Here is a 27,344-nt window from a genome sequence, read left to right on the forward strand (position 1 = left end):
AAGTGATGGAAAGTAACAAATTACTGTACAATAGCTGTACCTAAGTGCAGCTATTGTACGTACTTTACTTGACAATTTCTCTTTTCTGCTACCTTACACTTCTATTACACCACATTTATTTGATACATTTAGTTACTAGTTACATGGCAGATTCATATCATTTCATTGTTTATAGGCTATTAACTGTGATGTGTTACTAATCAGTTATAACAAAAGACAGAACACTTTGACTTACCAAGTTCAGTTTGATTATGTGGTTATGTCTGATTAACTAAATAAAGAGGAGCAAATGTTGGATGCCCTCAGTAGTTTAAATTAAACATTTACATTACCAGTCAAAAGTTTGGACCATGTAACGGTTTCTCTTTATTTTCATGACTATTTACATTGTAGATTCTCACTGAAGGCATCAAAACTATGAATGAACACGTATGGAATTATGTAGTAAACAAAAATAGATTCCTCAAAATAGCCACCCTTTGCTTTGATGACTGCTTTGCACACTGGTTTTCCAACACTCTTGAGGAAGTTCCCAGAGATGCTGAGCACTTGTTGGCCCTTTTGCCTTCACTCTGCAGTCCATCTCATCCCAAACCATCTCGATTGGGTTTAGGTCAGGTGACTGTGGAGGCCATGTCATCTGGCGCAGCACTCCATCACTCTCCTTCTTGGTCAAATAGCCCTTACACAGCCAGGAACCAAAGATCTCAAATTTGGACTCATCAGACCAAAGAACAGATTTCCACTGGTCTAATGTACATTCCTTGTGTTTTTTGGCCCAAACAAATCCCCTGTGCTTGTTGCTTTTCCTTAATAGTGTTTTTTCAGCAGCTATTTGACCATAACGGCCTGATTAGCACATTCTCCTCTGAACTGTTGATGTAGAGATGTGTCTGCTACTAGAACTCTGTGTGGCATTCATCTGGGCTCTAATCTGAGGTGCTGTTAACTTGTGATTTCTGAGGCTGGTGACTCGGATGAACTTATCCTCAGCCACAAAAGTTACTCTTGGTCTTCCTTACGTGGGGCGTTCCTCATGTGGGCCAGTTTTGTCGTAGCGCTTGATGGTTTTTGCAACTGCTCTTGGGGACACATTCAAAGTTTTTGCAATTTTCCGGACTGACTGACCTTCACTTCTAAAAGTAATGATGGACTGTCGTTTCTCTTTACTTAACTGAGTGGTTCTTGCCATAATATGAATTCTACGCGTTGTCAAATAGGGCTGTCAGCTGTGTACCAACCTGACTTCTGCACAACACAACTGATGGTCCTGTAGGTTAGTATATGGGCCTCACCTGGGCAGCACCATAAATATATATAATGTAGGAGACACTGCTCACACACTACTTCGATATATATATATGATTATTAATCACTGACAATTAATATTACACTCGTAATTGGGGCACCACCTCCGTGTTTAGTTATTGGAATAATCCGGAAGACATTATTCCAAACACCTAACTGTACCAGTTGGCTTGGACAGTTAGAGTCCATTCAAAATCAGTTTATTCAGTCTAAATATTCTGAAGTAGTGACTTCTTTGCACGTATCCATCGGTTCTCCACATTAAAATTAAGTTCCAGACAAAGACAAACGATTATATATGTTTATTGACTAAATAATTTGGGGTAAAATAAAGGACATGACAATTTTAGACAAACAACAGATAACAGAGAAGGTAGAGACTCTAATAAGGAAAGTAATAACGTCGTGTGACCGTCGGTAGATGGTAAAGTAAAAGGGTCGCGTTATACATATTAAATATTACGGGAGTAATTTTTAATACTACGAGACCCTAATCTTAATTCTCTTAAATTCATAAGATAGAAGTTAGAACTTAGACAGAAGTCAGAACTTTGGACAGAAGTCAGAACTTTAGACACCACTCATTCTCACGTGTGTGGATCCAGCTGCATGAAGGCGTTCAGCCGGTTTTGTCTGGGAGTCAGGAGGCACTGAAGTTTGGTGTTCTTGAGAGTTCTGGGTTGGACTACGGCCAGGCGCGTCGGTCCAGTAGCCAGAGGGAGGGCCGGTACTCTGTTGAAGAACTCTTGGTCCGAAGGCCCAGCGGGGTTTCCGCCTTGGGAGCGCTGGGGGCAGAGTCGGTCTCGGCTGGGAGCACACAAAGTCTCTTTTTGTTGGAGACTCCTTGCAAGGCTTGCAACGTTCTTCATCAGATGATCACAGTCTTGAAAAAGACTTTTCTTGGTGGTTTCAAGTAGTGGTACTTAAGTTCTGATTCTGAAACTAATTCAACTTCCTCTGAATCAGGCGGCAATACTTTAACAGTATAAAATCAAAAATCAAAAAGAAAATAATTTGTTCTATTAAAACTTGGATTAAAGTAAAACACTTAAAGTAGAGATTCAATTCGCTTGTCTTAGAGCTTGTTGCAAAAATAAAACTAAAGATTACTTTAAAAACAAAAAGAAAAGAAAAGAAAGAGAAAAGAGAAGAGAAGTGGGAGAAGTGAAGAGAAGAAGTCAGGAGGAGAAACGGGGGGAAGAGAGCCCGGAGAAGAAGAGTGAGAGAAGGGGCGAGCAGAGCAGAGAGGTCTGTTTTATGACCTGCAGCAGATGGATCAGAAGGGGCTGGCTGACAGTGTCACACCTCCTGTGATCTGAGTTGAGGCTCCAAAAAAGTTAATCTAACTATACTATTGGATTTAATGTTTTGAAATCATGTTTTAACCTTCCCAAAACTTCACCATCTTAAAAGTCGAATTTTTGCCTTCGTGAAAAGATGCAACATGATAATGATCATTTGTCATTCAAAAGAATTATAACCTGATTAAGACATGAAGCCATAAAGTATACAACATATAACAATAAAGTATACAATACACAGTAGAACCAAGGACTTATACATATTCCTTGTAGTTCTATCTTTAACAAAACATATCAGACATTTAACTGGTAAATGACACAAGTATTACACGAGGAATGATGATCTCCAAGTATCTCCTCCATCGACAAAGGGGAGGGGTGGTTTCTGTTAACCTCAAACTTACTGAGTAATAAACTTCATTTGGGCTTGACAATACCATGGGAAAGATCTATTGTATGACCTTCTTACGCTATTTCGGAATCTGCTAAAATTAAGAAATTGAGATGTAGTTTATTAGTTATTTAGGACTTATTTGAATTTGGGTGAGGCTAGACTGCAAGGGGGATTGGTATGTCAGACCCAGGAACAACAACGGTTGTAAATAACAGTTGGACATGTGAGGAGAAGAACACACAGATTAGGTTTCCCATTAAGCCTTCCCCCACTGGAGAATGTTCCAGAGGGAGAGAGACGTAGATTAGTAAGACATCTTAAATCACCACATCTATGTTAGAAAGCAGTCCTCCTTCCTTTTGGTGTGGAGAAAGAAAACACTATCGGGCTTGACCTTGTTTGACCTTAGGAAAAGGGGTTCATCTTCTTTGGAGGAAGGGGAACAGACCAGATGTGCTTAGTCATTGTAAATTACTAAAAGAAGATCTCTGGTGATCTGTTTATAGCAAGATAAACAACATTCTCTCACTTTGTGAAGAGGAGAGGATTTGCCAGGCCCGGGTATGGGGGCTTTCAGTCCCATATGCTGGAAAAAGGAGTCGATTTGGGTTAAGGTAATCATGGCCGAAATGAGACCACTTTAAGATGCAGAGACAAAGGCTTGTGTTCCTACAGTCCTAACCTTCCTAACCTAATTAAGAGGGCAAGAAATTCCACAAATGAACCCTGACAAGGCACACCTGTGAAGTGAAAACCATTTCAGGTGACTACATCATGAAGCTCATTGAGAGAAGGCCAAGGGTTCGCAGCGCTGTCAACAAAGCAAAGAGTGGCTACTCTGAGGAATCTAAACTATGAAACATATTTAGAGTTATTTTGTTTACTAGATAATTCCATATGTGTTCATTCACTGTTCTGATGCCTTCAGTGAGAATCTACAATGTAAATAGTCATTAAAAAATAAAGAAAAAACTGGTAGTGTAATTCTACTGACATGGTAGTGTAATTCTACTGACATAGTAGTGTACTTTGGTCATTACTGCATAGGTATTGAGGTTTGATACCCAGCTGACCCAACAACCAAGCATGCAATTATTTTCTCCGTTGTCTTGTCAGGTCAGGCTATTCTAATCATGCTATGACATTTTCTCGTTGTGCAGCTGGCTCTAGAGGCAGTATTGTCAAACCATGTCGAGGGAGTTATTCTTATGCTTTTTTTGTATAATGTCACTTGCCAGGTCATGTAAGGGGTAGACAATAACATTTATTATACTTGTCAAAACGAAAATAAGAACTCAACTATGTCTCTCTTTACATTTATTTTGTCCCGTTGTCGGCTTCAGCTAAGAAAGAAATAGTTCGCCCCAGATGTCCAAAATCCAAAACACCTCCAATAACCTTCCGCAATGATTGTAGGCTTTTTGGTGGAGCTCTGCTTTGAATGAAGTTCCATCATAACAAATGAATGGACTACTTGCAGAGTGACATGAAGACATTAATCAGAAGCTAGGGATGGGGCTGATCCGATCCATTATCTGTATCAGGTCTGATACTAAACGTAATTCACGGATCGGAAATGTCCTGCTAATCTGCTAGCTGGCTGCAAACTGTGGAATGGATTTCTTGAACGGAGGTGTGGCTCAATGAGACACAGAGTTATGAGACACGCCCCCTGTGACAAAGATGTTGTCACTAACGGACAGCACCTGGTAAAACACTCACACCTGGTTATCAACACACAAACACTCACACACACCCATTCATCCCTCTGTATTTGTAGTGAGTGCACGCACTGCAATAAATTAGTTTCAATCCCCATTTACAATTTCACAATATTTCAATAAATTAATATAAAAGACACATTAGTTCATTATTTTGTTTGTTTAATTTGTTTGTTTGGATCTCACCAATCTTTGAGTTTGTCCTTTCACAGCTTCAGGGTGTGAACCAGAGCTGAAGCTGAGTGCTTCCTTTATAGGAGGGAGGGGGGAGCACACTCATGTCTGATGATTGTGGGAGATACCATGTTTGATTGAGTGAGAGGTAAATTGTGTTTATTGTTAAAACTACATAGTTTATTTATGAGATTTCAGGGTGATGCTAAAGTATATTGGCATGGATTAAATTAATGTACATGAATTACAGGAATGGTGAGTTCTGGTGTTAAAATGTGGGTTAATTGACTGAGAACAGTTGGTTGGTCTGGAGGGAGGGGCTGAGCATATATAAGCCTGTGGCCCCCCCACTGGCCTCGAGAGAGAGCTGAATCAGTCTGAAGGTGGAAGTCAAACTGAAAAGGAAGTTACTGGACCAAAACCTGTGTGGTAATATAATTTTTGCCTTTTTCCTGTTTGCAGCAGAAGACGTAATCATTTCTTTCTTCAAATTTTTTTTGTTAATAAAAGCACCTCAAAGCATATCTGTGACCCCAGCCATCCATTCTTCATTTTTGAAAGAACCCTTTTTATGACACCCCCGTTCAGGAAATCCATTCCACAGTTTGCAGCCAGCTAGCAGGCTAGCATTGAGCAGAACTGTGGCTAGCCAACATGCCCAATGTCATGCTTGCCTGTAGAGAGGAGTTTATGTCAGCCTCATAAAATCAACAATAATGATGATGATAATAATAACAAAGCAAACAGAACTCTGGTATCGGAATAGTATCGTATCGGCAGATATCCAAATTCGGGTCGGGTATTGGTATCACTAAAGTTCAATGACTAATTTGATTTTCAAACTGTGAATCACTCCTAAAATGACCAAAAGCTGTGACCCTCTAGTTAATGAAGCTTGGGTAACAAAACAAACTTTTCAACCTCTTTAGCCATGCTACCAGTGGTTCTAAGGCAAAAGACAATGTCAATCAGTCAGTCCACCACTTTGGTCCAGACTGAAATAGGACTACTGGATTATCACAAAGATGATGGTGTGCCACCATGAAGGTGACATTTGCAGTTTTAAGTGTAATGTCTTAATTATTGGAAGGCTTACTGTGAAATTTGCTTCACACTTCAAAGTTACCCTCAGGATGAATTGTAACGTTTCTTGATGGGGGCTATTCCGCCGTACACGGACATTCAGAGAACATCAGTGGAAACTTGACATTACTTGCAAGAATGTCATCTTCAATAAACTAGCCAGTTAACACCAACTCTACTAGGTGAGACAGTCATCATTTCCCTAGCAACAGCTCTCTGCACTTCAGTGTTTCTGTCAACTGTCTGTAGCACAGCTCCATGGTGCCTGCAAGAGAATGAGACATCAGAGTAACATCTTTACAATTACACAAAAATGGTGTTTACCGTATCAAATCACTTTCCGCTAATTAAGAGTTTCTTCCTCTTGTTTGGTGGTTACAAATTCACATCCCGCTGTGGGACTTCCCGTAATTTGGCCTAGCATCCATACACAAACTGCAGTACTATTCAATAGACACCTGTCACCTGACAGAGTCACAGCAACATCACCTACATGTCTCTACAGTATCTTAAACAGTTGTTTCTATTTATTAATCTTCGGTTACGTTCTTCCCCTCTGTATGAGGCAGGCTGCTTCTTCTTTTTTTTTCAGACTCATGAGCAGGGATTTAGCCAGGTCCTCAATACAATTGGACGTGATGGCATCCAATACTTTGGTTTAAGACCAAATACCTGCAAAAACTTACTGTCAGCCTCAGCTGCACTTTGATTCATACCTAGTAGCAGGTGTGAGCATGCTAACACACTAAACTAAGATGTTCAACCTAATGGAGCTGCTCGTAAAGGCCTGTAGGCCATTATTTATGTTTTCTGAACAATTTGAGACAAATGATTTGTGTAATATCTTTAACATTTTCTACATATTTGCTTTGTTTTTTAACAGGAGCTCACATAGGCACACAATCAATTATGACTGAAATGCATGTGAAATATGGATTGTGTTAAAGCCTGAAATCAATATTTCTCATTTAACACAGGGAAAATGAACTCAAAACCAAGAACACAGTGCACTGTGACAGGTTTTATTAAATTATCTGAAATACCACACATTTATTGCTCTGTTGCTTGGTAAAGGGGGCTACAATTCAGCAGCGATCAATACTGGCATTCATGTTTTAATAGAAAGTTTACAGCTCCTCTGCAGCTCAGATAGGAGAAGCAGAGGCGAGTGCAGAAAGCGACAAATAAAACTGTATGTGTTAAGATCATAAGAACATCATTAGTCTGCATGCTAAAGGTAATTTACTGCTGTTCTGCTCCCTGAAAAATACACACAACTGCAGTAATGCTCTGAATTAAATATTAAAGACCTAGGTCTTAATGTAAATGGAGTATTTTGCTACGGGGGTCTCTCAACAGTCTCCCTTTGTGTGTGTGTGTGTGTGTGTGTGTGTGTGTGTGTGTGTGTGTGCGCGCGCACACACGCACGCACGCAATTCAGAGGTAAAGAAGACAACACATAATTTTTGATTGACCACAACAACTGACCCATTACCCTTAAAGCCTTGGATCTCTCTACTCTTCCTGCAGAGTTAAACCTAAACTGATGAAGCAGTCAGCCTCTCAGTCTGTGTAGCTGTGTCCTGTTATGACACAAGCACGGATGTGTGTGTCGGTTTTTAAAACCGACCAATTGACCAACCATCACAGTGACAAATGCTTTCTGCTGGTTATGTCTAAAAAATACAAATGAAAAGGTGGATTTATTTTTCAGGTTATACATATTCTAAGCCTTTTCCTCCCACTTTTCTGATTAACATCCATGTTTTGTTTTTGTTTTCCCAGCAGCTGCCCCGCAAGCACAAGTGATGACATACTCATAACTCTGCACGTAAGGCGGCAACTGTGTCCTACTTTTGCACCTGTGTGTGTATGAGTGTCTGTGTGTGTTCTACTTCTTGCAGGATCATGAGCTTTGTCAGCAAAAGCCCACACACTACATATTGAAATCCCCATGAGATGCCCCACGTTATGTGTGAGTGTATATAGCTTGTGTATAAACATGTTTGTGTGTGTGTGTGCATGCGCGCTTTAATAATTTCGTACTGTGCATCACCACCCAACTGTCTAGCCTTCCTCAGGTCAGTGCTCTCTAACCTAATGCTAATGAGAGTATTATTTCTATTACAGATGCGGCAGACAGACACGGTTTTTCTTGCACAAAGTGCACAAAACACTCACGTACACTTATACAAGTGCATGTGAGCGCATCCAAACGTGCTCATTAAAACGCAAAGAGACACTAACAAACGGAAACCCAAGCTGCCGCATTTAAAACTCATTGTACGTTCCTGAGTAACTGTTTACTCAACTAACACAACCATTCCTGAAGAAAACAATGTCAAAGAACAAAATCACAGACTTTTCTAACGAGCAAAGATATAGACCTGTTAGAGACATTACATGGACAAGTTAAACAAAACAGTATTCAAGCACGCCTGCTATTTTTGTATATAGAAATGTGCGTTGTACACAAAAATACGTTTTGCAGTGATAATTTATTATATATCAGATGGCACATTTGTATTTTGCAACACAATGCATATCTGTTACATCCAAGGTTGCTGATGTCAACCTAAAAGCATTCAAGGGGCGTTTAATTAAAAGTGTTCCAGCTGTTACTGCCATTCAACTGCAGTTTTTGAACATATCTATTTAGCTTGAGCTAAATAATGAATTCACAGATTATGAACAGATTGACATTGTACTAGAATCTGACTGAGTGCTTCATGTCTAATCTCTTCTTATATTGGTGATACAAATGCAAAAGTGACAGAGTACATTTCATGTAAGGAAAGAAATCTAACCAAAAATGTGTTGGTTACATACTGTTGGTCTCAACATACATTCAGTGCAGTACAGTACTGTAAACTGATGCCCTTGTCTGTGGCTTTGCCTGGAGTGCGATGACGTAACTGGACAGGGCAGAATCAGGGATGTCAACCCTCCTCATCTCCTGCCCATAGGACTGAGCTGTTCCCCCTGCCATGGACTGAACCATCTGTGGCAGCAGTAGGGAGGTTGTTAACAGTGAGACCAGACACTGCTGTAGAGCAGATCTGAATTGTTTTGTCCTCACAGACCTACCAAAACTGTACGGTAAGCGAAACAAGAGAAGAGCACACCAAGGTAAAGAAGCTGAAAATGTCCCTTGTATCTACAAACTTTTCGAGTGCCACCCCTTGGAGAGTCAGATACTTTAATAAGCTTCTCCAGGTGTTAGAACTAGGTTGGAAACACTGTTTGTGTCCATAAAAAAAATGCAGGAAAAAAGTAAGTAGGTAAAGTGACTTCACATTTCTTAAAAGTTGCAGTGTAGTTTGATGTATATGCCACCGAACAGCAAAATGTGTAGTAAAATTCTCCACTTATATTCCATTTGTTGTTTTGTTATTCTACATGTCTAGCAAATATGGAGACAGAAATATGTCTCAAATATGGAAATTAAACATTTACATATATGAAATGGGTTGGTGGATGATGTGGGGGGGGGGGGGGGGGGGGGGGGGGGGGGGGGGGTGTTCAAGGCAACAGGGGAAGGACCAAAATGTAACATTAAAACTTCAACTATCTGACAGGGAACCCAGATTTTGACATTTTAATGCAGAAATCTTACAAATGGTATCTTTAAAGGAGAACTTCGGTCGATTTAAACATGCAGCTTCATTGCTCAAGCTACCCTTGACTTGCCAGTACCGAAGACGCGAACAAATTTGGTCCAACCAATACAGAGCTCTGTTAAAAGAGACTTAGCATTGAATGCTAACAGCATGGGGTCAGAACTTTACACTGTGTTTTAAGCGTCTTAACATGCTCCACATCTCACACCAAAAGTTATGCAACATCAGCAGACACCTTAGCACACAGCACTGACTCAAAATGAATAAAAAAGTAGTTAAAACAGTGTGTTTGTGCAAGCAGCCACGTACCTGTTTGTTGACATCCGTGTGTTCCGGTAGCCAGACCAAACTAGTCGATCTGTCGAGCGTGCGCTTACTCCCTCACTGGCGGAGACGGAAGCGTATTCCAGCATTTTCGTGTTTATGTTCATAATGTACATGTCCATGTTACAGCCTGTCATGAGCAATGAGCCTTACAATAGCCTGTTGAGCCTGTTAAGTGCACACTCGATGGTTATACTAGTTTGGTCTAGCTACCAGAACACACAGATGTCAACAAACAGGTAAGTAGCTCCTTGCACAAACACACTGTTTTAACTACTTTTTTATTCATTTTGAGTCATACACGCTACAGTGCTGTGTTGTAAGGTGTCGGTTGATGTTGCATAACTTTTGGTGTGAGATGTCGAGCATGTTAAGACGCTTAAAACACAGTGTAAAGTTCTGACCCCATGCTGTTAGCGTTCAATGCTAAGTCTCCGTTCACGGAGCTCTGTAATGGTTGGACCAAATTTGTTCGCATCTTCTGTACTGGCAAGTCAAGGGTAGCTTGAGCAAAGAAGCTGCATGTTTAAATCGACCAAAGTTCTCCTTTAAGACGCCTCTAGCTGGTGGGTTAAGGGTCCACTTCCGAAAGACAGCCTGAACACAAAAATTTTTTTTTATATAAACACTAATCGCAACATTGAGTCGGTCTTATTTCTGACCAGTAAACAATGTGAGTGCTGTTTATTGAGATGGCTGCTTCTGACAACTGAATGTTTGTAAATGGATTACATTTTAATAAACCTTCATAGTGTGTGACTTGAGAGGCTTAGGATGTGTCAACTGAGAAAACATAATATAACAGCTTTGAGCAGCCCAAAAGAACAAGTCAGTTTGTCATTTCCATGTGACAGCTCTGTTAAATTACAATAATAAACACAAAGTGGCACCATCATTAAATCTCTCCTACTTCGTCCATGCATGACTGAGGCCACAGGTCAAAGGGCAGAATGACATAAAAAGAAGGAGAGCATGAATGCTTCATTAGTCAATCATATCCATTAAAATCCATAGAAGCAGCATTTCAATTTCACCCCTGCCACTTCAGTGACCTTGGTCTCGGTACAAATGGTGACACTATGGAGGCTGCCACACCCCCAGCTCTTCCAGCAATCAGCTCCAGGCTGAATCAAGGGAACAACAGGCAGCTTACATGTTACATTGTAAAATGTGAATGTGGCAAATGTATGCTGCACACATCAGCATATAGCTACATTATAGTTATTAAAGTTTCATAGTGTATGTGAGCACTCACTCGGGTTAGAGCATGATCTTATTTCCTGTGCAGTTATTTAATATTAGCTGAGCATCCTGGGGAATAAGCTTGAAATGCATGCAACTACGGCTGATGATGTCACCTGAATGTCATACACATCTCCTGGGGATTTACTCCTGGTTCAAACTTTGTATCATAGAAGCGGTTTGCACATAGAAGCGGAATAGATCATGGGTCAAGGATATTACAGCCATAAGCCTGCCACAGTGATGAGTCTTGGCCCTGAGGTCATCCTCACGTCAATCATGGACCATACTATGAAGATCGAAGGTGCTGGGTCTCAAATGGGAATCTCTCATCCCTTCCTCCCTCTCCTCATAGAGGCAGAGCTGTGAGCATGTTTGTGGGGGAAGCACATGTGAGCTTTCGATGGATTGTAATGTGATTTTAATGACCAATCACTGCACATTATAATTACGTTTTAATTGTTTTGTTTTTGTAGTCAGTCTTTAATCTTTGCAGCCATCTCATTTTATGGGCACATGGCAATTTACCAAAGTGAGTCATGTGCAAGAGGTGCATACATGGATATCAAGTTGATGAAGAGTTTTTGAAGGTCAGAAAAATAAATAATTGCATTGTTATGGACAAAGATCGGAGATTCCCCAAGGTCCTTATGTGAACAGGGATTTCTCAAGATGTAGGTCACAGGTCTTCAGAAGCTATTGGCTGCACCTGTGATGTCCTCCCTCAGCTGGCTGCAATAAGTCAGCTGGAAGACTATTGCTGTGTCCCAATCCACGGTTTGCATCTTTCAAGGGACCCGGCCTTTACGGTCTTCGAAGGCGAGTCCTTCAGAGAGACCTTTGAAGGCTGCATCAACCGTTGTTAAATGGGACGGTCTAGCCTTCCTGGTTGCGTCACCAGATGTTCCCACCCTTACCCTTATATCACGATTTCTGCCGCTCAGGCCTGCAAAAGTGATGATCTACGCCACACGATGTTGCAATTTTCTTTCTTTCTTTCTTGGGATAGGGGAGGCCACAAAGGAAAGTAGCAGTGCCTCCTCCAAAAAGAGGTAAAGGCCGCATTTGTTCATTTGGAGGAGCCTTTGAATTTGGAGAACCTTCACGCGGCGTTGTGACGTAATTGGCCTTCAAATGCGGCCTCCGAAGGATGCAGACCCTGACTTGGGACACAGCATATATAAGGGGGTTGCAGTTCCCCTGCTCAGTGTTGCGAGTCAACATCATCGGTTGGCTTTCAGCATTTTCTGTTTAGGTGAAAAGCTGAGTTGACTGTGTTTGAGATTTTTCTCTTTTGGCCAGTTTCTATGCATTTTGTTCTCCCTCTGTTCAGTGACTCCCACTTCCCATTTGGTTTTTGGGTCCAATGTTTTTGCCATAATTTGGTAGCATCCCCACTGCCACCTTTTAGATATCAAGGGACCAGTTTGCTTTGACCCTTTTGTGATGTGTGTAGTGCGACCCCTGTCCTTCAGGGTTTTGTTTTCTGGGGAAAAGTAACAGCATTTAAAGGCCGTCTCCTCGTTAAACTTACATTTCCTGTATGTTGAGATCCGCATCATAAAAAACTTGTTAGCACAAAAATCAAGGTAAACTTTATTTTACAAACATGAAGGTGAGTAAACTGGGTTCATGTACTCTTCAGCATTGTCAAACTGGCAGAACAGCTCTACACAAAACATCCCCACTCAGCTTTGAATAAAAGCCAGAGCTTCAATTATCCAGTGGCCGAGCACTGAGGTGTGTTACAGTGGGAAGATGCCAGACACTCTGCAGCTGCCACCTCCGCTCATAGGACCAACAAAAGTACCCCTGAATATAAAACCACCTCTTCCCCAGACCAAAAGGTCTTTATGTTATAGAGATATAGATTAATTACTACTTCGGTACATGACTCCTCAGAATTACGAGGTTAGCTTATAATAAAAGATTCTTTGTAAAGCCTTCTAAATCTGTGCCTAATGGAGAATCATGCACAGACAACAAGACAATTTCTAATAATATTGAGACACTCAACCCTCTGCAAATAATCTTTACCCCAGCCTTGCAAACATTTGAATTTGTAGTTTTTGTACAATGCATCCATGACAACACAGAACTGACTGTAATTGGCAAGAGGCCCTTTGTCATGAACTGTGGTGAAAACCCCAGTTGAGACGCGTGTTCTGAATGAGTTGCATACGTCCAAAGAGTGCTCCTAAAACACAAATAATATTGGCATATCCCACATGCCTTACTCAGAAAATGCTAGGGCAATAAGGCTGTTTGGAATATCCTAACAAGATGCCATATGAGGCATGTGATCATACCAACAGATTGTAACTTAAGAGCCCTCTTTATTCACTCACTTGTATCATCCACACAAACATGCACACGCACACACAGGTCAACACTGGGTCATAATCCTGAGTGTATCCATTTAGTGTTCTCAGAGGAGCTTTAGATTACCATTTGTCATTTAGACTTGAGACAGCTGGAGAAGGTAAGAAGGGTCAAAGTGTCATGACCTTGTATCTATCACTGCCAATCACCTCCATCCCATGTATTGATGACAGTCTTACAGTAGAGTAGAGCCAAAATATAATAACAAATTGCGATACAATTAAAGTCAGTTATGGTTATAATGGCAATTAATGGTATAATGTGGAAGGTTAAATGTCCTTACAAGTGACTTTAATCATCATAACCAGTTCTATAATTATTAAAATCCATCTTAATTAAACACTTGAACCAGCCCAGTTTGACAGCAAATTGTATGGCGTCATTTCAGTGCCAATATCCGCACGCATAAAACCATAATCAGCGCGCATAAAGACCACTCTCTGAGCGCTCGCGGTCACTCTCTGCGCGCTCGCGGTCACTCTCTGCACGCTCGCGGCCTCTGTGTACACGCTCGCTGTCTCCCTCTTTGCCTCCTGCTCGCTCGACTCTGCTGAGTTTTGGCACTCTGGGGGCGGGCATTGAATAGACGGCCCCACAACCCCCCCCCCCCCCCCCCTTTCTGATTCGTCACTTTAAACGCCTACTGTCTAAGAGAAAACGCTGGCCGAACCCTCGGTCCATGTAGCCCTCCAAAAGTTCCAGGAAGTGCTTAGCGGACAATAGAAAACAACAGGAAAACCACGATAATCGGTAAATAATGGTCAATAAATGCTTTGCAAAAAATTAGTGTTTTCAGGACAAAGCCAGCATCACTGCCCCTCCACCTACCTGTATCCAGCAAACATCACTGTTCCAGCAACTACCAGAACCCGGCAACCATCATTAACAACAGACATGTAACATCCTCCTGAGCTATAAGATCTTTGGTCCTGACCCCCAATTTCCACTGGATACGTGTCCGCTGCGTTGCGGCTCCGATCCGGTTTTGCTCCGCCGTCCGGCAATCCCACCGGTTGCGGTTTGAGTCCGCCACGGCGCAGTACGGTAGACAGCTGGCTCACAAGGCAGAGGAGTTCCCGCAATAATCACATAATCACTCACGACCGCAGTTATAGGTCTGTGTTATTAAAAACAACAACATAAAGTGTTCCCGACCGAAGGATCAGCAGAAGAGCTTGTGTTTGTCTCTTTTGGGAGATTTGTGTGCTGGTGTCAACATGGAGTGTTTTATTTTGAAAGGTAACCGGATGCTGTTTGTTATTTTGGCACTTGACTTCCTGTCTGCTCCGTGCTAAATTCAGCTGAATTGCTGCGTTGTGCTCCGGCATCCGCCAGATATAGAAGTCCTGCGTATCTGTGCCGGAGGGCTCCGGACTGCCGGAGCTGGGATGGAGCAGATACGCAGCGCAGCGGACCTGGTGGGGATTGACATATTGACTAAAGTGAAACGTATCTGCTCCGCTGGCGTGGCGGAGACGCAACGCAGCGGAGACGTATCCAGTGGAAATTGGGGGTTACTCTTCAGTTCTCCTGATATGCAGCATCAATTCTTACTTAAATTACTTAAAATTATTAATTAACTATATATTCATTACAGTTACTAATATACATATCATACTAATATACAGACTCATCACCCATGTCATAAGGCGCACTTGTGCAATCTAAGACAATCCAGTTCAACTGCTCTTCCATACATTCTTACATTTATAAAACTTACATATTTCTAGTTTTAGCAGACATTGTCAAAAAGTGTCTGCTGTGCTGGGGTGCATTATATTCATCACTGTTCCTGATATTTTGCCCTCTCCGTTAAAATACTTGAAGGCAAATTATAAGCAACAATTGTTGAGATAATGCAGTCCAGCAGAGCACCACCACCCACTATGACCTGAACAAATAACATAAAGTAGAATGAACGCCTTTCTGATAATGTCAACAAAAACTGAACATGTATAAGATTTATAACAGCAGAATTTATGGCACAGCTGTTGTACTGCACTGCATGATGTTGCACAGGTGTATCAAATGATATGAAAAATAGCAATAGTTATATTTAATATGATTCCTTTAATAATATTGCAAGGTAATACCCATTTAGTATGATTTATTATGCCTGACCCACCTTACTATGTTTTCAGTCTCCATGTGGTCCACTTAGTACTCCTGGCCTGCAGCATCACTGACGCTCCACAACAAAGTGCTCCTACTGTAGGTTCCCAAATATACGCAAGATGATATCACCTGTTAGGGACATTTGTTTAGTATGACTGCTTGAAAAACATCGCATTCATTATGTCTTTTCAGTCTCACCATTGTCTACTCAGCACTCCTGGCCTGCTTCATGCAAAATAAAGTTGTGAAGTGGCATCACTGCACCTATATTCGAATATCAAATGAAAACTGACAGCCCTAATATAGTAGGCTATTGTATAATTGTATGGGCTGCAGTATTTCATAAAATAGCTCTATTTCTAGCTTATATATTTATATATATAAAAACATAAACTGACGACATTATGAGCTTGCATTCCAGAATCAATGTCCTCATATCATAAGCTTCACCCTTCATTCTGCAGCCTCAATGATATTAAATCGATGTTTAACTACAATCACACTCCCTACACATTAACCTCGCTGCTAGTATGAATTGACAGCGTTGGATTAAGTTATATTTAGAGAACAGAATTGACATTTATCAGCCTGTTGCATGTGTTGCTATTGTTATCCAGTGTGCTAGTTAGCCTGCTCATATTCTCTAAATCTTCTAATCCAGACGGGGACAATCCACCAACATACTTATTTACTCATGTCAATTTAATTCCGATGCTATGGAGGACTAAACCTGACATAAGTATAAATAAATAAATGCATAAATGCATAAATAAATACATACAGAAATAAATAAATGAATAAATAAATAAATGCATAAATAAATGTATAAATAAATAAATAAAATTATAAATAAAAGAATAAATGCTTTTTATTTATTTCTACATTTCTGTTCACCTACATTTATTTATTTCTGTATTTCTGTTCACCTACATTCATTTATTTCTGTATTTCTGTTCACCTACAATTTATTTATTTCTGTATTTCTGTGTCCATATGTAAATGAGGAGGTAGGAGGTCCTAACCTCAGTCAAGAGCATAATTGGTCAAATCGGAGAGCCAGACAAAAGCAAACGATTCCTGATCCTAAGCCTCGCTCTCTGTAACCTTGTAAACCAGCTCCAGTTAGCTTAATGGCCTCGACCAGTGTGACAGGTTAACTGGCGTTCATTTTAACTTGGGAGGGTCCCAGATGTGCTGGTGGTGTGGTTTGAGAATCCTGTCTTGAGAGAGAGGGGTCCTCAGCCATGTCCGCTAACCAGGAAAAACATTCTGCTCATCGCTCCAAGCCATGTACATGTGTATTCGTTTTGACGTGGCTTGAACGCTTCTATCTATTTATAAAAAATAAATAAATAAATAAAATTAAAATAAAAAAGGGGGACAATGAGACACATATACGAACACACAGGAGGGGACAACATTTAGAGGAGGGGAAGGATTGGGGGTGGGGGGTCCAGTTGTGCATTTAATTACTTGATCTCAGCCAGGTTATAGTTATAGTGGGTCAGCCGGAAGTTTATCACTCCAATTGAAGCCCATCTAATTGCTTTACAAATTCAATGAAGTCATCCCATGTCTTGTGAAAGTTCTGAAGGGCACCATTGACAGTATACCTGATCTTTTGTAATTTGAGATTACACATGATACTCTTGATGAGATGTGGGTGGGTGGAGAAGTATTCTTCCAGTCCAGTAAAATCAACTGTCGTGCTAGTAAGGAGGAGAATGCCAAAGCCTTGTGCTGACAAGAGGTCATAGATATGTTTTCTGAGGTTACACCAAAAATGGCCACAAGGGGGCAGGGAGTAACAGGTTTTTAAAATATTTTTCAGAATAAATTAAAGAAAGAGGACCAGAATCGATCTAATTCAGGGCAACCCCAAAACATATGGTATAAAGTCGCAGGAAGCATTTTGCATCTGTCACACAAGGGGTCAATGTGTGGGTAAATTTTTGTCAGGGCAGTCTTACAATAATGTAGGCGGTGCAAAACCTTGAACTGGATAAGACAGTGACATGCACATATGGATGATAAGTGTACACGAACCAAGGCTGCATCCCAAATGTCATCCGAGATGTCAAAGCCCAGCTCCTCTTCCCAGCGCTGTTTTAAAATAGTTAAAGAGGGCATATTAATTGAAATTAAGTATTCATAAACTTTGGCCAGCCTCCCCCTTTGACATTGTAAAAGCATGTTAATAATGTGATCAAGGTGAGTTCTAGGTGGAAGAGAGGGAAAATGTGGGAACTTCTTCCTAATAAAATCCCTCACCTGCAGGAACTGAAAGAAAGGAGACTGTGGCAGATCAAATTTTTCTTTTAGTTGTGTGAAACTGGCAAAGACACCGTCTATGTACAGGTGCTCTAGCTTTTGGATGCCCTTGGCATGCCAGGTTTTAAAAACAGAGGAATGGCTGGGGGGGCGGGGAATAAGGGGTTGTGGGAGAGTGGGGAGAGGAGAGAGATGCTCTGCAGGCCAAAGGAAAGTTTAAATTGTTTCAGAATTCTTAAAGAATGCCACACAACAACATTATGTTTGGGGATTGAAACTGGGAGTGGGAGCGATGCCCCTAAGAGAGCAGAGAGAGAGTATGGATGGCAAAGGGAGGCCTCGATATTGACCCATGCTGGACAGTTTACACTGTCAGGAGATAAAAGCCAGTAAGACATGTTGGTCAAGTTCGATGCCCAGTAGTATAGTTGGAAATTAGGGGCAGAAAGGCCCCCAAGCCGCTTGGGTCTCTCGAGGAACTCTTTACATATGCGTGCATGTTTACCCTCCCAGATAAAGTCAGAAATTAGTCGTTGTAAAGTTCTAAAGAATGAGTGAGTAATAAAAATGGGGAGACATTGAAATAAATAACGAAATTTAGGGAGAATGTTCATCTTTACTGAATTAAGTTTGTCAATCAAAGAAAGAGGAAGGACTGCCCATTGTGCAAAGTCAGTTTTACAGCGCTCAAGAAGTGGAGCAAAATTGGCCTGGAATAGTTTTGAGTATGTCCGAGTGATGGTCACACCAAGATATTTAAATGAATCCTTTACAATTTTAAATGGTATGTCACTTTGCCGAGGGGGGGATGATGTAATGGGAAAATATTCGCTCTCATGCAAATTAAGTTTGTACCCTGAGATGGCCCCGAAAGAACTGAGCAGAGATAAGACATGAGGGAGAGTGGTATCAGGGTTAGAGAGAAAAAGAAGGAGGTCATCTGCATAGAGGGAAACCTTATGTGTCTGGTCGCCCCGAATAATTCCCTCTATCCTATCATCCTGTCTCAAAGCTATGGCAAGAGGCTCAATAGCGATCGAAAACAAGAGGGGACTTAAAGGACACCCCTGTCTTGCGCCTCCACCTAGATGGAAATGGTCAGAGAGTTGATAATTAGTAAGTACAGAAGCCATGGGTGATGCATATAAAAGCCTGATCCAAGAAATGAAATTTAGACCGAAACCGAACTTCTGTAGAGCAAAGAAAAGGTAATCCCATTCAACACGGTCAAAAGCCTTTTCCGCGTCCAGCGAAATTACAGTCTCAGCACCCAAATGTAGAGAAGGAGTATGCAAGATATTGAGTAGTCTTCGTACATTACAGAATGACTGTTTACCACGGACGAAACCAGTTTGGTCATTTGAAATGATGGAGGGGAGAATCGTCTAGACCTAGGGCTAGACCTAGGGCTTTAGCCAAAATCTTGAAATCCTGATTAAGGAGGCTTATAGGTCGAAAAGAAGAGCAGCACTGAGGATCCTTGTCCTTTTTCAAGAGGAGCGAAATGGTGGCATGATACAAAGTCGGAGGAAGAGTTTTTGTATGAAAGGATTCTGTGTACATCGCATGCAAGAGGGGCACTAATTTGTCTGAAAATGTTTTATAGAAGTCGGCTGGAAAGCCGCCCGGCCCTGCAGCCTCCCCGCTTTGCATTGAAGCAATAGATTTTTTTATAAATTCAGGGGCGATAGTTTCTTCAAGTAACAAAACATCCTCAGGGTTTACTTTGGGAATATTCAAATTACTGAAAAAATTGCTGGTCTGAGTTAAGCTGAGATTCAGAAGTATAAAGACTTGTATAAAAATTTTTGAATTCATCATTGATGAGCTTGTGATCAGAAGTGATAGAGTCGGAAACAGTTTTTACAGAGGGAATGGAGCGAGAGGCAGCTTTTTGGCGAGGCTGATGGGCTAAAAGTCTAGTAGGTCTATCCCCGTCTTCAAATAGTTTTTGGCGGGATTTAAGTAGTGATTCCTCTGCGCGCTGTGTTGTTAAGAGGTCAAACTCTTGTAAAGCGATCCTATCTTTAAGGAGCTCGGGAGTAGGGTTTACTGCATATTGCTGATCTAGATGGAGAATGGAGGAAGTGAGGTCAAAGATTCCACTTTTGCGAAGCTTATTCGCATGGGATGTATAAGAAATTATCTGTCCCTACAGAAAAGACTTCAAAGCTTCCCAGCGGATAGATGAAGAGGTATCAGCCACAGGATTAGTCAAAAGAAATGTGTCAATTTGGTTTGAGACATAGGTGACAAACTCAGGGTTGGAGAGGAGAAGAGGATTAAAGCGCCACAACCTGTTTGGGGGTCTTTCCTGTAAAGCGAGCTCAAGTTTGAGTGGTGTTTGATCAGAAACAACAATACCTTGATAATCACAAGTTCTAATAGAACCAAGTAAAAAAGCATCAATAAAGAAATGATCAATACGTGAAAATGTATTATACAGAAGAAAAGAAAGAGTAGGATCTGGAGTTAGGGAATTTGAAACGCCAAGGATCTACATAATTGTAGGTCTCCAAGAATGATTTAACTACCTTAGATGATTTAGAGGCAGGATAAGGTTTATTGGAGGAACGATCACGGGCAGGGTCTAGAACTAAATTACCGCCAAGGATTAGATGGTGTGTGTCTAAATTTGGTATAGAACTAAAGAGGTTGTTAAAAAAATTAACATCATCCCAGTTAGGAGCATAGATGTTAACCAGCGCAAGGGGTGTATTATACAGGGTGCCAAAAATCATCACATAGCGACCATAAGGGTCCGAAATATAGCTGGATACAGAAAAAGGAACATCTTTATGGATGAGGACTGCAGTACCTCTGCTTTTAGAATGAAAGTTAGAGTGGAACATCTGCCCCACCCACCCTTTTCTGATCTGAAAGTGGTCTAATGTACGTAGATGTGTCTCTTGCAAAAAGGCAATGCCTGTTTCCAGGTGTTGAAGATGGTCAAGTACACGCTTTCTTTTCACAGGATTGTTTAGACCGTTTCCATTCCAGCTGACCAGATTTGTATATAATTTCCTAGAGATAGCGTTTATTAGTATAATTACCTTTCACTAAGGTGAGGAAGTAACGGCAACTGGACCTGTGGGGCGGGGTGGGGAGGGGGAGGGGTGGACAGAGACGCAACTGCAAGGAACACACCATAAGAAAAGGGAAAAAAAACCCGAAAGAAATAAAAAAGTGAAAAAAATAGATATAAGGAGAATCAAACACAAAAAAAAACAACTTAACTGAAGTAGATGCACTTTACTCCCCCCAAACGGGGTGAAGACAACCCCCCCAACACTTCGTAACTGTACGTATATACATACTGCGATGCCTATTTAGCAGCATCCTGGCTAAATAGAACAAACAAGAAAATAGCAAACTTTTTATATTTATCACTAATATTCTAGAAAATTGGCTAGATCTTCAAACCGGAGACAAACAACAAATCAAGGTCGTTAAGATGACCAAAAACTGAGCACAAAAATATAGAAGGTGAGAGAAAACAACAAAACAAACAAAAAATCTCAGTCCCAATCCAAATCGCAGTTGAGCTTTAAAGTGACATTATCTTACCAGTATCAAAACGTAAAGAACTGCAAATTTACATGTGCACAAAACAGCATACATGAAAGCAGGCAGCACTTAAGATTGGAGAGGGAACAATGGGAAAAGGTTAAATGTGCCGCTGCAATATAATCCAACGTGAACTCTCACCAGCTAACGCCGAGTGGGTCATTTTTAATAAACAGTAACACTGCCGCTGGTGGACTCACCGGAGGTCGCCGGCATATGTTGGTTAATGAAGCTGAGAGCCTCCGATGGCTCGGTAAAGCTCACCTTCTTGTTGTCCCACATGAAAACCAGACGGGCGGGATGGTAGAGACGAAGGGTGACGTTAGCCTGGTGAAGTCTGCGTTTCACATCGGTAAACGAAGAGCGGAGTCGGGCCACCTCCGGGCTGACATCGGGGAAAAAGTGAATCCGCTTGTCTCGGTACAGAATCGGTCCCCCGTGGCGGCTGGCGAGCCGAAGCACCAATTCGCGAACTCTGTAGCTGTGCATCCGAACCAGAAGTGGTCTTGGCTTGGCCTCAGCTGATGGTTTGGGTGTGGCGGTTCGGTGGACGCGGTAAATGATAAAAGGCATTTCAAAAGCATTGGAGCCAAAAATTTCACGGAGGAGGTTACACACAAAATCAGCTGGTTTAGGCATCTCCACTGATTCGGGCAGGCCAATAATGCGGATATTCTCTCTTCGTGTGTAATTGCTCAAGTAGTCAAGTTGTTTCTTCATGGCCCCGTTTTCCTTCGTTAGCCGCGCCACCATCTCACCTAGCCCCGAGAGTTGGTCACAAGTGTCCGTCAAGGACTCCTCCACCTCCTGAATCTTCTTCCCATGAACATCAACCGTCCGCTGCAAAGCTGAAATAGCCGCACCACACTCTTTCTGAAAGTTAGCAAGCGACTCGAGGTTTTCGTTCCTCAGTTTGTCGATGGCGGCTTGAAAGTCAGCAGCGGCATCCATGACTGCGGGCGGGGGGGAGCACAAGCTAGATTGGTTAGCTAGCTTAGCCGTAGAATCGGAGTCAGACGTGGAGGAGTACATATCTTTAGTCTTCTGTCTTGTTTCTGGCATATTTCCAGTCTCTAAAGTCTCTTACAACTTTGGGATAAAGATAACTTGGTAAAAATTTGCAAAAGCACCATAAAATATATTTCAGCGGGAGCTGCGTGGAGACCGTCTAACACGCTCGCATGCTTCACCGGAAGTCCGTCGGTCTCATATCTTTGTTGTGAATCTCTGTACTCTCAAACAACTCATGGGTGGAACAGTATTAAGCATTTGTTCACGCCGAGCGGCTCGAGAGCGGCGTGGAGACCGCTGTTAGCTCTTATGTTAGCTGTTAGCAGTTAGCTGTTAGCTTTTAGCTGTTGGCTGCTCGCTTTAGCGCTGAGAGCGTAGCGTCCAGGTTAACTGTTGACACATGTTACCATCGAGAGTGAGATACATGTCTGGGCTTTCCTATGAACCATTGTCGCTACTGGTGTTTGCATCACAGGTTGATCTGGACGTCTCACGATTTGCCACAGCTGATTGACCTCACGCTGAGCTCAGGCTGGATGTCAACGTACTCTGCAGACTGTTTGACCAGCAGGCTGTATGACAGTGTACAGTTTTCACACTGACTTAGCTTCAGCTTAATAACGATGTATGCGGCTCGGAACTATGGCTTTAAGTAACCATTTGAACGCAGTGCGGAATGAAAAATACTCGATGGTAACCGGTGTCACAAGGTAACCTGGACGCTGCGCTACAGTGGGTAGCTAACAGCTAACAGCAGAGCTAACAGGGGTCTCCATACGGCTCTCGAGCAGCTCGATGTGAACAAATGCCTCAGCCTGTTCCACCCATGAGTTATTTGAGAGTACAGACATTCACGACAAAGATATGAGACTGAAAACATGCACTTTTGGAAGATTTGTGCTCTGTAGCGCTCTTCTAGAATACACATACATGACTTGGAGCGATGAGCAGAATGTTTTTCCTGGTTAGCGGACATGGCCGAGGACCCCTCTCTCTCCAGACGGGATTCTCAAACCACACCACCAGCACACCTGGGACCCTCGCAAGTTAAAATGAACGCCAGTCAAATTCATTACTAAACCAGAGCTACATGAACAAATGTCAACAACTGCAGCTAACAGTTAGCTGAGCGGGCTTGCTGGTAGCCAGCAACATTCCTGTACAGTGTACAGGAATCAGCGCCTAGTAAGGCAGAAGTAGTAGACCCTCATCGAGCACACTCCTGTAACCAATCATGCTCTTGACTGAGGTTAGGGCCTCCTACCTCTTCATTAACATATGGACACAGAAATACAGAAATAAATAAATGTAGGTGAACAGAAATACAGAAATAAATAAATGTAGGTGAACAGAAATGTAGAAATAAATAAAAAGCATTTATTCTTTTATTTATACTTCTATTTATTTATTTATACATTTATTTCAGCATTTATTTATTCATTTATTTATGCATTTATTTATTAATGCATTTATTTATTTATTTATTTATGCATTTATTTATTTATTTATATTTATGTCAGGTTAAGTCCTCCATACGATGCACTACTGATATGAAAATGTCATTCTTTAAACATTTTTACCTTGAACAAGTGTTGCTCCAACCATCTGCTCCATAGGAATTACATAGAGTGGCAGTTAGCTTGTGCTAACTTACGGAACTTTTGAGGGGCTCCATGCTCTCTCTCTTAAGGCACTCTAGACAGTAGGCGTTTAAAGTGACCAATCAGAAAGGAGGGGGGGTTGCGGGGCCGTCTATTCAATGCCCGCCCCCAGAGTGCCAAAACTCAGCAGAGTCGAGCGAGCAGGAGGCAAAGAGGGAGACAGCGAGCGTGTACACAGAGACCGCGAGCGCGCAGAGAGTGACCGCGAGCGCGCAGAAAGTGACCGCGAGCGCGCAGACAGTGGTCTTTATGCGCGCTGATTATGGTTTTATGCGTGCGGATATTGGCACTGAAATGACGCCATAAAACTGATTGTAGACTTTGGGGATTTCAGTCTTGTAAAAGAAAATCCGTGATGGAACTTTGTAGAGAGGAAAGAAATGGCTGCATTTAGGTCGTTGGCTTTTTTTGTTGAGGGCGCATAAGCAGGTCAAATGGCTGCTGAGCCACAGGTAGATGCTGCTCCGGTGAATGGAGCTGAGATGAAAGTCAGTCATCTCAGTCAGTTTGCATTCACTAACTCAGTCCACCCAGTACGTGTTTGTCTCAAATCCTCCTCACTGCAACTCTGCATCAATATTTGGGGAATTATTAGGTAGACTTTAAAAAGTGAAATCTACAATTAATAAGCAGTTCAGATAACGTGCCAAATCATGGATCATCTTCGTTCGGTTATACCATTATCTTGTCAGTTGACATTAGTGACAACAGCAAATTAAACAGAGAAAACTCGCCATACACATACATCATGCACCCGAGCTTGAGGTTAACTTACCTTGCATTTACTGAACACTTGAGGGTGATGGTCGCATAAATTGAATGCGGATTGGTTCTCTTTGAAGGCGGAAAAATGCCTTGAGGGCCGCTACTAACACATCCTCCCTCCGCCATGTCTTCTTCACTACATAACAAGCACATGTTGCATGCTGCGCCTGCATAGGGAGACTTGGATAAAGTATCTTGCGAGTTTTCTACACTGTGGTTATCGACCACAGGAGTTACCATGATAATTAAAACTTAAACGGTAACCTTCACCATCAGGAATTTTACCATGGTTTACCGTGACACCGGTAACCGTTACATCACTAATTCACTGCCATGCAATGGAAACTCAACTCAAATTTCTTGGAGATTAACACTTCATAATTATTGACCTGGTGCAACTTGTTTTACAATTTTGAACAAAACGTTGGTGTACCTAATTTTACAATTTGACATTGTTTTATGCTATTTCACATAAAAGCTGACAAGTACAGTAGGAAGTGATTTTCAAATCAATTTATCCATCCGCTCAATAGTTATAAACCAAGAGCAATTAGTTGAAAGACAATTATTAGGCAAAGTAAATTTGCATTGGTTCAGCACATATATTGCCATCCCAATCACTCTTACCAAGCACAGCTGATGTGCCATTTGTTGGTGTGTATGAAACACTATTGTAGCAGACAGTAGTCTGTCTTCGCACATCAGCTTGTGCTGCCAACAGTGATTTGACCAACAGTACTTGCTGTAGTTGCATGTGCACACAGTTCTCATTGGCAACAAGACACTATTACTGAGATTACCATGGTCAGCTTACTTTTAGTATAACCTCCAAACAGTACAGTACAGAGTTCGACATAACCCATGTGAAATTAGGTGCAGGGCATGTCGATTGGTCAGTCACTGGCCCGGACTGATTGGCCAGTCACTGCCCGTACAACAATCGTGATTCGCTAGAATGCATGCGGGAAATGCTTAGAGTGACGGCGGTGAAGGAGTGCTACGAGTCCAAGAGGAGGAAAAGGGGATTTCTCCCGAGGTGGAGGGATCAGTATAGCTGGCTGAACCACCGCGGCGGCGTAATGTATTGTGAAGTGTGTCGGCAGTTTCCGGTGAAGGCTGACCGTGGTCAGGGGCGTCGCGCCCGTGGGGGGTGTGGGTGTTTTACCACACTTTTCCCGGTTAGAGGGTTCAACACCCACACTTTTTCTGCCGTTTATCCGCAGTTTTGCACAAACGCCTCACTACAGTCGCTTAGTTTCTCTGGCTGCTCTGTGTCTGCGCTCGCTGCAGCTGCCTCCTCTCCCCTCTCCTCCCTCTCCTGTTGCTGCTTCAAACATGACACCGGCTTTGGGTCTGACCGGCTGATGATTGGTTGTTAAGTCCCGCCTCTCTTGCTGTGTTAGATTTATTGTTCAGCTCGTGCTGATGATGCGGGAACTACCGTAAAATACCAAATAAATAAATAAATATTTATTTTTTATTTTTTTTAAATCGATTTTTGGAAATTTAATAATCAAATCATAATCATTAATATTATAATCGCGATTAATCAATAATCGATTTTTTTCACCACCCCTAATCCTGACATGTAACTGTGATTTTTGATAATCTAAGTACTAATAATAACAATCATGACAAAAAATTAACAAAGACTGCAGATCACGATAAGAAGCTGCAACTGGCAGTGAGCTGCTTTTTTTTCTGTTAAGGGGGGTACACACTACAGGATAATCGGGCCGATTTTTGTCCCGATTTCCCCCTTACGATCAAAGCCAGCAAAGGCCCGATTATCTGATGTGTGCAAAGGACATCGTGTCTGATTTTCCTGTGGTGTGGGGTGTGTTAAGAGTGATTTTGTCCGGTCAGATCCGCTCGGAAGGCGTCAGAAGGAGAGATCGTAAATAATGAACATGTTTAATATTTGCGACTACAAATCCTGTAGTGTGTGGGGTGTTCCGAGCGGAGCCGAGCACGCACAGCGTGTGATGTCACGTGTACCGGACCAACAGCCAATCAAGACGCGAGCTGAGCCTTTTATTTACCTGTTGCCATGGTTACCCGCAGTACCGGGTGCCAGAGCGCACAGCGCTGCTCTCAAAGCTATCTGTAATACTTGTGACAATTTTTACTCACCTCCAGCTCGCGCTGTAACGCATACAGCCCACACTCTCGTCGTCTCCATGACTTTTTCAGCTAGTAATAGGCCTAAAACAACCACCACTGTATCTTCCAGTTCGTCCGCCATGTTTGTTTACACTGAAGTCACGTTTGACCACGCGAGATTTGTAATATTTAGCGTGAAGAACCTGATACTCTGCTGAAGAATCGGTTAGTGTGTGGTGTGCACTACGGAGAACACCACACACTATAAGATCAGCAGAGAGAGATCTTGTGCGATCTGTCTT

The 27,344-nt window shown here is 41.9% G+C and overlaps 1 protein-coding gene across 3 annotated transcripts in view; it reads right to left on the bottom strand.

The window, feature by feature from the left end:
- The window catches only part of kcnab1a (potassium voltage-gated channel subfamily A regulatory beta subunit 1a), a 132,928-nt gene that overhangs the window by 85,991 nt on the left and 19,593 nt on the right, over positions 1-27,344 (bottom strand). The window contains exon 2 of one of the 3 annotated variants that reach the window (XM_030394786.1): positions 15,675-15,793. The exons of the other annotated variants lie outside the window; for them this stretch is intronic. Within the exon in view, the coding sequence (XP_030250646.1) occupies positions 15,675-15,697 (23 nt within the window). The 5' untranslated portion in view covers positions 15,698-15,793. The remainder of the gene's footprint in view (positions 1-15,674; positions 15,794-27,344) is intronic. 3 annotated transcript variants of the gene reach the window in all.

This window comes from Sparus aurata, chromosome 2 (genome assembly GCF_900880675.1).
Source record: "Sparus aurata chromosome 2, fSpaAur1.1, whole genome shotgun sequence".
Classification (NCBI taxonomy): Eukaryota; Metazoa; Chordata; class Actinopteri; order Spariformes; family Sparidae; genus Sparus; species Sparus aurata.